The sequence below is a fragment of the Gadus morhua genome, chromosome 15 (genome assembly GCF_902167405.1).
Source record: "Gadus morhua chromosome 15, gadMor3.0, whole genome shotgun sequence".
NCBI lineage: Eukaryota > Metazoa > Chordata > Actinopteri > Gadiformes > Gadidae > Gadus > Gadus morhua.
The window spans coordinates 8,104,402-8,116,804 of record NC_044062.1 but is presented as its reverse complement, the minus strand read 5'-3'; the positions used below and the strand labels follow the sequence as shown (position 1 = coordinate 8,116,804).

The window sequence follows — 12,403 nt, the reverse complement described above, 5'->3', positions numbered from 1 at the left end:
CCCACCACCCCCTCCCCTTCATCTGGTTTGTGATTGGCTGACCCCGCTGCAGCGCTCTGGTTCCCTGTCTCCCCAGCTCTTACGGTCGGCTGTCGTTTTTTGCTGTTTAGTGTTTTTTTGGCTCCGGAAAAAATCATTGAAAAACACGGGGAGAACAAAGCGAAGCATCCCCCCCTTGTGATCCTTTCTGTCGGGTGTTTGAGGCTCATGCTCCCTGACAGTGCTGTTTGAACTTCCTGCTACAAACAATGGCAACTCGGGGCACTGTGTGTGTGTGTGTGTGTGTGTGTGTGTGTGTGTGTGTGTGTGTGTGTGTGTATGTGTGTGTGTGTGTGTGTGTGTGTGTGTGTGTGTGTGTGTGTGTGTACGTGTGTGTACGTGTGTGTGTGTGTGTGTGTGTGTGTATAGGTGTCTGGGCTGTGTCTGTGTGCACATGTGTGTGTGTGCATTCATGCGTGTGTGTGTATTCATGGGGGGTGAAAAGCAGTGTTAGTAGTGGACACACAATTTTCTCAACCAGTGGAGCACTTGATACACGCTTACAACACTGTGACGTGTGTTAGTGTTTGTTTGTGTGTGTCTGTGTGCGTGAAGACACAACACTTTCCATGTAGCCTAGCGCAGCGCCGATCAATAGCGTAGCTGAGCTGAGATTTGTGCTTCGCTCACCACTGTTCACTATCTATAATTGGCTTTTTCACTGTTATGGAGGGGGGAGGATGGGAGAGGAGGGGGGAGGGAGGGAGAGGAGGGGGGAGGGAGGAAGAGAGAGAAGAGAGAGAGAGAGGGAGTGGAGGTGGAAGAGACTGAGGGAGAGAAGGGGAGAAAGCGGGAGAGAGAGAGGACAGAGAGGGACGGAAGATGGAAGAGAGAGAGAGAGAGAGAGAGAGAGAGAGAGAGAGAGTGTGGGGAGGGTTGGGGTGAGTGAGAGTGGGGAGGGTTGGAGTGAGGGAGGGAGGGTGGGGGCAGCTGCGGTTACAAACCTTGGCTCGAAACCACCGCGACGGATCCATACATGACATCAGACTACATGAATACATGAATCTGGATGAGGTCCCCTGCCCGGGCCCCTGTGTGGGTCTGCGGTGACGGATGGAGCTCTGAGGGGGAGTAAGGGGGGGAGAGAAGGGGAGACGGAGGCCATCCGTCCTCCTGACGGACTGAAAGGGTACTTTAACACACTGGTGCCCAACCTTTAGCGTGAAGTGTACTCAGTGTCGTCAAGACCTTTAGCGGATCACCTCACAGACTGGTAAACACACACTCAGTGGCTGAGCAAAGAGCGCCAACGCACACTCTCTGTACACAAGCGTTACTGCAGGAAGGCCAGACCATCGGGGAACAATGGAGAGGTAAGGTCAGCGACGCTGCGTACGCTCGCAGTGTGTTTATTCAGCAAACACACATGGACACAGGACATCAGTGTAAACGATACGACGGGAAACGTATGACGGAATGTACACAGCCACAGTATTTCGGAGGAAGGGGGAGAGTGAGGGAGGAGGAGAGAGAGAGGGAGGGAGACAGAGGGAGTGGAGGTGGATGAGACTGAGGGAAAGAGACAGAGAGATGGAGGGGGAGTGGGAGGGAGCTAGAGGGAGGGGAGGTGGACTGAGGGAGAGAGGGAGGAGAGGTGGAAGAGAGAGTAAGAGAGAGGGAGACAGAGGGAGAGGAAGTGGGAGAGACCCCGGGAGAGGGAGGAGGGGAGGGGACATAAAACCTCATCAGTATTCCCCAGGCGGCTGCAGGGCTTGGCGGGAGGCCTGTACGATCACATCATCTCGTATGGATCCATGCTATCGCCCGGGATCGCCGGCATCGGTAATCGGGTCGTTCACGTGGTCGATACGGCGAGCTGAACGCTGTGATTTCAATTTGATGGCCATCACTCTGTGGTCGTCTCGGAAACATTGACGTCGTCCCCAGGGGAAACTGTCTGCGGACTCCCTAGGGGGAAAAGACAAAGGAAAACATAGGCAGATTGCTGATTGCATTTTCATGCATTGGTATATCAAGAATTTCCATGGCAAGACAGAGTTTATGTTGAGGGAGAGAGAGGAGAGAGGGAGAGGGGAGAGAGAGAGAGAGAGAGAGAGAGAGAGAGAGAGAGAGAGAGAGAGAGAGAGAGAGAGAGAGAGAGAGAGAGAGAGAGAGAGAGAGAGAGAGAGAGAGAGAGAGAGAGAGAGAGAGAGAGAGAGAGAGAGGGAGAGGGCCAAGCACGTGGCTGGCCTGTGTAAACAGGGAGAGGAGCAGATGAACTTCAGGTCTGCCTCTCCTCCTCCACCTCAGCTGCACCACAGGCATCTCCCTGGGACTGTGTGTAGGTGAGTGCACACCAGTCTTTTTAAGTGCACACATACACATGTAGTGGTGTCTACCTAGGTGTGTGTGTGTGTGTGTTTTCTCTCCACCTCTGGTTGTTGAAACACTCTTTGTTGAAGACACACAGACAGCACACAGATCACTCTGGGGGGGAATGAGTCATTGAATCTGCGGTTGAGCAGGTATGAGTGGTAACTCTACGGTCAATATGGCCGGCTGGCGGTGACGAATGGGCAGCATTGATGCCTAATGAGAGGAAACTGTACTGCGAGTTAATCATCTACTGGCCGTTTCCCAGCTCGAAGCGGCTGTAGAAGGGTGGTGCTGTGTGCTGGTGTGTATAGGCGGTGGTCGTCTTTTATTCTTATTCTCTAGGTGAGGTAGTTTAGTAGACTGGACAGTGCGAGGCATTGTTGAGCATCCATCCAGTCCTGGCACTTTATGTACGCACTTGAATGTTGTCCGTCCTTGCATTTCAAAAATAGTAAATCGAGTAGCGTCTTATCCTAGCTATCTTTGTTGTATACAGGGAATAAGTTAACCTAGTAGTTCTAAATGCGTAGCACTTGGTTCTATGAACATCCTTACTGTACCGACAGCGATATTTTGTTGTTTCTCTTTCTCCTGACTGTTGTTCTTGTAATTGTAAGTCGCTGAGTCGCTGTTCTGAAACGGTGACCCTAACTCTTAACTCTGTGTGTTCCTGTCTCTTCAGCTGGTCGTTCGGGGTGCTGATGTGGGAGATCTTCACCCTGGGGGGCTCCCCGTACCCGGGCATCCCAGTGGAGGAGCTGTTCAAGCTGCTGAAGGAGGGCCATCGCATGGACAAGCCGGGGAACTGCACCAACGAGCTGTACGTTGGTGTCCCTCTCCCGCCTGTCGCCGTGTGTGTTCCTGTAGATAGTCTGTTTAAAAAAAAAAAGGACGGAGGTCATTCCGTTTCTCCCCGTCCGGTGTGTCTAGTGTGTGTGTGTGACTTTGTGACTGTGTGACTGTGTGAGTGTCTGAGTGAGTGACCGAGTGTTTGAACGGGGTTCGTTCCATTTGAAACGAGAGCTTCTCCCCAGTTTGGTTTGTTTGTTCATCCACTGCCGTTAAGCAAGGCACCCTACCCACTAAATCGAACCAGCGACCATTTGAATCCCATAGCAAACGGGCTAGCCTAGCCACGCACAGTTGTTGTGGAGGTCTCCATCAGATCCATGCATCCCAGGGCCTCTCTGGGGCGACTCTGGGGCGACTCTGGGGCCCGACGACAGCTGTTCCCCAGTCAGATCCATGTCCCGGGTCACAATGGGCCCTCTCTGGACAACAAACAATGGTGCTGCCCTGCTGAGGGCTCCAAGCAGACCCACCACGGACACACAGCGGATGTTAGATACTGTGTGTGTCTGTGTGTGTGTGTGTGTGTGCGTGTGTGCGTGTGTGTGTGTGTGTGTGTGTCTCTCTCTGTCTGTCTATCGGTCTGTCTGTCGGTCTGTCTGTCGGTCTGTTTGTGTGTGTGTGTGTGTGTGTGTGTGTGTGTGTGTGTGTGTGTGTGTGTGTGTGTGTGTGTGTGTGTGTGTGTGTGTGTGTGTGTGTGTGTGTTTGCGCACAAACGCATAAGCATTCACACAAAAATACAGGAAGAATTGAATATGAGTATAGAAGAATATATTTCAGATCTGTATCGGGTTGTTGAGAGGTAGAGTTGAACTTAAGCTGTCGATATCAGGACACATGGGCAACAGATGCCTTTTTTATCATCCCAGATACTCCTGACGAGCAATTTATAGAAGTCAAAGAGACAGTTGATCGAGAGATGAGTAGCGGTGCATTAAACCGACAGAAGAGTAGTATGTGTTCTGATGCTAACCGATCCCTCTCTCTCTCTCTCTCTCTCTCTCTCTCTCTCTCTCTCTCTCTCTCTCTCTCTCTCTCTCTCTCTCTCTCTCTCTCTCTCTCTCTCTCTCTCTCTCAGATACATGATGATGAAGGACTGCTGGCACGCCATCTCCTCCCACAGGCCGACCTTCAAGCAGCTGGTGGAGGACTTGGATCGCATCCTCACCCTCAACACCAACGAGGTACGAGCAGACCCGGTTGAACGCTCCCGACCGCTCTCCCTCTCACACCGCCTCATCAAACCCGAAAAACAAATCAACTCCCAAATGGTCCAAAAAACCCAGCAGCCCACCTTCACAGCAGAGGCCGACCCTGGGGTTTAGAGAGCCTGGTAGCAGTCAGCACAAAGGAAACCGACTGAAACCTTCCAATTCACCATCCACTCTCTATGCAGACCACACCCACTCCCGCCATGACAGCGCAGTTCCAGCCCTCCCATTGGCCAGAGCTCTTCAGAGCACAGAAGCTGTGTGCATGAGACTAGCTCCTGAGACAGGGACCTAGCGAACGAGTGAAATAAAAACCCAAGTCCTTCTCTGGAGGCTGGTCAGCTCTGTTGGGTCTGGTCCGTCCTGCCCCTCACCGCTCACCCCTTTCCCCCTCACCGTGAACCCCTTTCCCTCGGCCTGCTGTCCTGGGCGATATCCGCGCTCGCGGGTTGAGGAGAGAGGCCTTCTCTGGAAGTCTGTCAGGCCTGGCCCGCTCTCTATGCAGTCTGGGGCCCCTGCATACTTCTTACGCCAGAAAAAGTCTTTGAGCTTTGAGGGCTAAATTTTTTGAGATGTAATAAAGCGCCTTTTTGTCGTACTTTATTCTCTCTTCATACCACCCCCTCCCCTCCCTCCCCCCCTGCTTTTTTTGTTGCCCTAAACCACTGGCAGATGTGGACGGCTCTGAGAAATGTGAGCCTCTCCTCACTGGGGGAAAAAAACCGTGCTTCGCTCGATTTAGGAGAGGCAGAGAAGACTTCTTCTTCTTCCTCTCTAATGGTCTCGGTTTCTGCCAAGGAAGAGCGAGAGCAAGAGGGGTAAACCGAGATGAAACGCTCAAAACAACCACAAAGGCTGGGAAATGAATAGCAGAGTGGCCTGTGGTCGTCATGCAGCCTCTTTCTGATTTATGCGTTATATTTTCTGTGAGTGTGTGTATGTGTGTGTTTATATGGGCTCGGTGGGTGTGGTTGCAGCCTCTACTTAGATTTTTTTCTGGTTGCCAGCGCTTTGGTTTTGGCGGCCCAGTTTCAAATGTCCATTTTACTTCAGCTGAAGCAGAGAACAAGCTCATAAACGGGCGTTGCGTGTGTGGGACACAGAAAAAAAACAAAAACGTCTTTGCAATGCAACTTTAAAAGCAATTAAATAGAAAACGGCAACCATTCAAAAATATTAGGACTGTAATATTCTCCTATTCAGTCTGAGTCCAGATGGTTGTGTTGAGGCGTGGGTCTGCCCTCCATCTTAGTGCCCTCTGGAAAGTCCCCCGTTCTCTGTGAGGTTCTCTAACGCTGAACCAATGTTCCCCTAGTGGTTCCTCTGGGTTTTTGTTTACGTTTTTCATTCATTTTCTTCATATTCAATGAATATGTTTCTTTCTCTCACTCTGTGAATGTGTGTGTGTGTGTGTGTTCCTGTGTGTGTGCTTGCATCTATGTGTGTTTGTGTGTGTGTGTGTGTGTGTGTGTGTGTGTGTGTGTGTGTGTGTGTGTGTGTGTGTGTGTGTGTGTGTGCGTGCCTGTGTGTGTGTGTGTGTGTGTGTTTGCATCCCTGTGTGTGTGCCTGTGTGCGCGTGTGTGTGTGTGTGTGTGTTTTTGTGCCTGCGTGTATGTGTGTGTGTATCTGTCTGTCTGTGTGTGTGTGTGTGTGCGTGCGTGCCTGTGTGCGCGTGTGTGTGTGTCTTTGTGCCTGCGTGTATGTGTGTGTGTATCTGTCTGTCTGTGTGTGTGTGTGTGTGTGTGTGTGTGTGTGTGTGTGCGTGTGTGCCTGTGTGTGTGTGTGTGCGTGTGTGCGTGTACGTATACAGGAGTACCTGGACCTGTGCGCCCCAGCAGAGCAGTATTCCCCAAGCTTCCCAGACACGCGCAGCTCCTGCTCCTCCGGGGACGACTCCGTGTTCTCCCACGACCCCCTCCCCGAGGAGCCCTGCATCCCCAAGTACAAGCACATCAACGGGGGGGTCACCACATGACTCCTGCATCCCCTCGCCCCCTCGCCCTCGCCTGCCTCCAACCTCCACCCCAGCCATTCAGCCAGTCGGCCAGCCAGGAAGCCGGCCAGCAAACCATCCAGCCGGTCGACCAGCAAACCAGTCAGCCAGTCAACCGGCGTGAAAGCCAGCCAGTCGGCCAGCAAGCCAGTCACCCATCGCTCTAAGCCCGCCCTGGTCCCCCCTCTAGGTTGAACACACCCCACCGCCCACCTCACCAGTAACACAGAGACCCTGTGTGCAAACGGATCCCTCACTTCCTGCCACGCATTTCACCCATGAACCCCTCTGGCTCACCCCATGGACTAAAGGACCTGGACCCAGGCTCGCCCGGGGTTGGTTGCAGTGGTGCTGCTCCCCCACCTCCCCCTCTCCCTCCCCCCTCTCCCCTGCCCACTGCACACAAGGGAATGTTGACGTGTGCGCACAAAGACACACACCGTATACACGCACACGCGTGTCCGAGGAGCAGACGAGAGGAGCTTTGGGCGTGTATCCTTATCGGAGTTGGACTGAATACGTTCTCACAGGGGACCTCTCCTCACTCACCTCTGTTGACCCATTAAGCCCCGCCCCCTCACCCCCTCACTCACTCACTCACTCACTCACACAGGTTCACTTTGCTTCTTGTGTTTGAATCCGGAGGGCTGAGATTCCTCTGGCACTTATTGCGTCATTCCGGCTGCTGGCATTCCAAGACTTTGAGAGTAGCTTTTTGTTAGTTTGTTCTCCCCACCCACCCCCACCTCCTGGAGCAATGCATGCTGGACCATAGCGAAGTGGACCGTGGAAAGTTTAACCATGGGACCGTGCAGACCTGGGGTGAAGGGAAAGACAATAAGTAGGAAGCTTTTAGTGCACCGCAGGAGAGTAGACTAACAGATACGGAGGACCTGAAAGAGGACAGCTAGCGTACAGACACTGCCACCTGGGTATTTTTGTAATATTGTTTCATTTATTTGTATCCCTCTCAATAAGCCTGCAGAAGACGCAGGCTTCAATACACAGTATAATGTATAGTGCTGGGTATATTTGTAAATATATTCAAAAATGTATAAATATATATATTATATATTTACAGTGAATTATTTTTTGTATGAACTCCACAATAACTTCCTTGCACGGCTCCCTTTCCCTACTCCTCACACACACACACACACACACACACACACTGACACACACATACAGGGACACACCTGTATGTGTGTGGTTGCAGTGGTGAACCACAGAACCACAGACTCACAGACGGACACACATACAAGGAACCACAAAAAGACAAACGCATACACGGACACACACACATACACAGACCCACATACACACACACACTTCATTATTGCAACCATATCCTTATAACCCCGAAGCTCTTGTTTCTCTATCACTCAGTAACACGGTGGAGTTATTGGCTTTCAGGGACCAAGGTAGCATGTTAATTTATTGACTTACATTTCTTTGTTTTGGGAATAAGAATCAACAACTGAAAAAGAAATGTATGGAAGAAATTATGCTATTAATGATGCTGGTAATACATGAATAATCCATTAAAATGTATGGTAAATTAAGATGATCTCTTGGCAGTAATAGAACAAAAAAGCAAATTTTAGTGGGTTGGAAAGATCCAGGTTTTGTAAGTTTTTATATATGAATGTGAATATTAAGTTAAATTTTAAATAATGTAAATTTTATAGTCAGCTAATCCTTTGTATGTAGATGTTCCATTTCCATGTCATTTTACTCTTTTCTTAGGTTTTACAATAGGAAATGAGATGATTCAAAGAGAGAGAAAGAGATTTTGGAAATAGCAATCTGCGCAGTTATTTAGAACAAAATATAGATTCTAAATTTATTTTACAGAATTGAAAGTTGAAAAACAAAGTATTAAATCGTTCAAATGTTTTTCACTTATTTGTTTTCTACTGGACCAACTTTAAGGTGTTCAATGCAGGTGTTTGTGCCACATTTGCGAAATAAAAGATGCAAAAATTAAAGAATCCATTTTTTTCTCATCCACTCATTGTTACTCATCTTTTTTAATGGACTGAATATTGACGATAAAAGTCTTGCAGCTGCTGTGAAATCATTTAGAATTCAAACGACTTGTGCTGGAGAAGCCGTTTGAGGCTTTAATCCAAAGCGACGTCGGAGTGAGGCTGCAAACAAACGCTACCAACAGTGGAGCGACTGCAAATGTAGAGACTGCACAACAAGTCTGGAAACAACAAGCAGATACTGTGGGAATGGAGACACAAGGGTTTGAACTCTTTTTAAAGGGCATTATTCAAGTAAGGGGTTTCTCACCGTTCATTGAAAGGACTCGAACCCTTTTCCTGAGAAAGGTCCTCGATCTTAAATCAGTATTCTCCAGGCTGCCAGCCAGCCGCTGATCGGCCCCTACGATAACTTGATTGATTACCCCGCTTGGTTTTTATCTGGACTAAATTTAATTTAGCCAATTGAAGTACTTGATTTATCTAATTCCATCTGAGCTAATCAAGGGGTGATTTATTAGCCCAGACAATAACTTATGGCAGCCTGGACTCTCGTCATATTTATCAAATTAGATTGTTATGCTTATCAGACAATGCAAATAGCGTCGTTACACAGCTCCTTTAGGGTGACTGTACAATGCAGACATGTCTTTCACCATGAAAAGAAAACGATAAAGAGTTCGAACATACAATGTGTCTTGACAACGCACTGTTGTTGAGTTAAGCCTTCAAATGGTGCGTTGATAGCAACACCGCGACGGACAGTCGCGGTGTTGCTGTGAACGCACCATTTGAAGGCTTAACTCTTCAACGGCTCAATGTAATTGGCCGCAGTTTACATTCTCCGAAAGGGTTCACTCCTCCATATACTCTTAAAAGAACCCTTTGTTTGCCTCCGTGAAAATATGGATCAACTAGGCCTTGACTTGTTCTAAATGTCACACACACACACACCCGCACACACATACAAAAACACACACACACACCCTTTCGGAGTCTCCCGCCAGCAGACGTGTCTCCTCACGTCTCCGGAAGGGAGTGGGGAGTCAGCCAGAGAAACATTCCCGCTCTTTCTTTTCCATAGGATGAAGAGAAGTGTGATAAAGTGAGGAGGGGGAGGGGGAGGGAGAGGAGGGAGAGAGGCGAGGGGGAGAGGGAGGGGGGAGGGAGAGAGAGAGTTAGGGGAGAGAGGGTATGAAAGGAGGTAGGGTAGGGAGAGAGAGAGTTAGGGGAGAGAGGGGGAAGGAGGAGAGAGAGGTAGGGGAGAGAGGGAGGGGGGGATAAAGAGTTAGGGGAGGGAGAGGAGGGAGAGACAGGGGGAGGGGAGGGGAGGGGGGGGGGGAGGGGAGGTAAGGAGGGAGTCAGCGGAGGGAGGAGAGGAAGGATTTAGAAAAAATTAACTGTGTCTTGATAATCCTCAACACCACAAACCCCTTATTAATGTTGTGGGGGGTGAGGTTTGTGTGTTTGAAAGTGTATGTGTGTGTGTGTGTGTGTGTGTGTGTGTGTGTGTGTGTGTGTGTGTGTGTGTGTGTGTGTGTGTGTGTGTGTGTGTGTGTGTGTGTGTGTGTGTGAGATGCCGGAAATCCACAACGGCTATAGGATACGTTCATCAGAATGATGGCACAGCCTCACTCTATTGTCCTGCCGCAAAGAGATCACACGCAAGCACGCACACACACACACACACACTGGAACAGAGTGGGTGCGGTACAGACAAATACAGGATTAGATTGTTCTGGCTTGACAAATACCCCCCCCCCCCCCCCCCCCCCCCCTCCACCCCCCCCATCCTGGCTCCTCATTGCTGCGCTGGGGGGCCCGGCAACCACACGTATCTTAATGAGACATGCAGACCGAACCCCCACCCACACAGCAGTCCTCCACCACAGTCACGTTGACCCTATTGTATCGGATGCAAATAGAGGCTATATATACATACAATACTGCAGTTGCTGTGGTCGTACATAAGGCCCCTGGGGTGGGTATGGGGGGCAGCCGGGGCAGCTGCACCAGGGGCCCGGAGCCTGTAGGGGCCCGTCAGGTAAGGGCCCGGCCCCGTGGGGAAGGGGCCCAACTCACAACTCATCCTCGACCAATTTGGACGATAGATCGGAACACAACACATCGCAAACGGTTGAGTGTTGTGGACAAGGTCAACTTTAACTCAGGCCTCTCAACCATTCTAAGAAATACATCTCCCAGAATGCAGCAGGACAATAAAGTGGGGCTGTTCCATAATTCTGATGAACACACACACACACACACGCACACACACACCACACCACACGCACACACACACACACACACACACACACACACACACACACACACACACACACACACACACACACACACATTCAAACACACACCTCCCCCCGCAACATTAATAAGGGGTTTGCGGCGTTGAGGATTATCAGGACAAAGTTTATTTTTTCCAAATCCTTCCCCTCCCTCCCTTCCTTCCCTCTCTACCCTCTCTCCCTCTCCCCCCTCTCCCTCTCTCCCTCTCTCCCTCTCCTCCCTCCCTACCTCTCCTCCCTCTCTCCCCTCCCTCCCCTCTGTACCCTCTGTCCCTCTCCTCCCTCTCCCCCCTCCCTCCCCTCTGTACCCTCTGTCCCTCTCCTCCCTCTCCCCCCTCTCCCTCTCTCCCTCTCTCCCTCTCCTCCCTCCCTACCTCTCCTCCCTCTCTCCCCTCCCTCCCCTCTGTACCCTCTGTCCCTCTCCTCCCTCTCTCCCCCTCTCCCTCCATCCCTCTCCTCCCTCCCTCCCTCTCCTCCCTCTCTCTCTCCCTCTCTTCCCTCTCCTCCCTCTCTCCCTCTCTCCCTCTCTCCCTCTCTCCCTCTCTCCCTCTCTCCCTCTCTCCCTCTCTCCCTCTATCCCTCTCCTCTCTCTCTCCCTCTCCTCCTTCTCTCCCCTCTCTCCCTCTCTCCCTCTCCTCCTTCTCTCCCTCTCTCCCTCTCCTCCCTCCCCTCTCTACGTTACACCACCGAATGCTACGCTGACCTACACGACACCACGTCTCTCCTAGTCGACCCCATTGGCCCTCCCGGGCCAGCTCGGTGACAGCAGGGGGCTTAGCGGCCGCATACCTGCAGCCAATATGAAGGGCTTCTGGCGGCCTGGTCTGGGGCTGCGCTAAGCCCCAGGCTTACGGCCGGGCAGTGTGTGTTCCTGCCCTCCATTTATCAACTTTGCCCCGCCACGCCGAACCAAAGCCCTGAAAGAGATTCACATTTAGAGAGGGCGGGGGGCTGGGGGCTGTGGGGTTTCTGTGTGTGGGGGTGGGCTTAAGCTGGTCGCTGGGGTCACCACCACTCTGAAGATTAACCCCTGGGTGACCCCTAGAATATGAGCTTTTGATGAATTCAGGGGGAATAACAGGGTCCTGGTAGCCCCCTTCTCTGGGGTTAGGGTTAGCCCCTGTCGGCCTACACTGTCATTCTGCGTGTGTGTGTATGTGTGTTTCTGTGTGTGTGTGTGTGTGTGTGTGTGTGTGTGTGTCTATGTGTGTGTGTATGTGTGTGTGTGTGTGTCTCTTCGTTTGCGTGAGGGTCCGCAATCCAAGTGCTTTCAACATGGCTTCCCTTTCGGTCGCAGTCCTTTCGGCTGGTAATAACTCCATCTCACTTTCTACCTCCACTGAGCTCTTTAAGACCCCCGCCATGGTCTAAAGGGGTGGGGGCGGGGGTGGTGGAGGAGGGGGGGGGGGGGGGGGGGGGAGGGGCTGAGGGGGTGTGATGTGTTTGCACAAGGCCTGGCCCTCTGGAATGTCAACATGAGGCTTTACGCGATGCCAGAGCAGCCCACATACACTGGAGATAAGACGCACACACACACACACACACACACACACACACACACACACACACACACACACACACACACACACACACACACACACACACACACACACACACACACAATCACACACGCACACACACAAAAAAAACACACACACACACACACACACACACACACACACACACACACACACACACACACAC

At 51.2% G+C, this 12,403-nt stretch overlaps 1 protein-coding gene across 1 annotated transcript; it reads left to right on the top strand.

Moving 5' to 3' along the window:
• Positions 1-3,037: 3,037 nt before the first annotated feature.
• On the top strand, positions 3,038-8,418 carry LOC115560514 (fibroblast growth factor receptor 2; the record flags this gene model as incomplete). Its single annotated transcript, XM_030379969.1, is given in 3 exon segments — positions 3,038-3,175; positions 4,283-4,388; positions 6,226-8,418. Coding segments are annotated over 3 exon segments (409 nt in total), but the record flags the coding sequence as incomplete, so codon positions are not given.
• Positions 8,419-12,403: the final 3,985 nt, after the last annotated feature.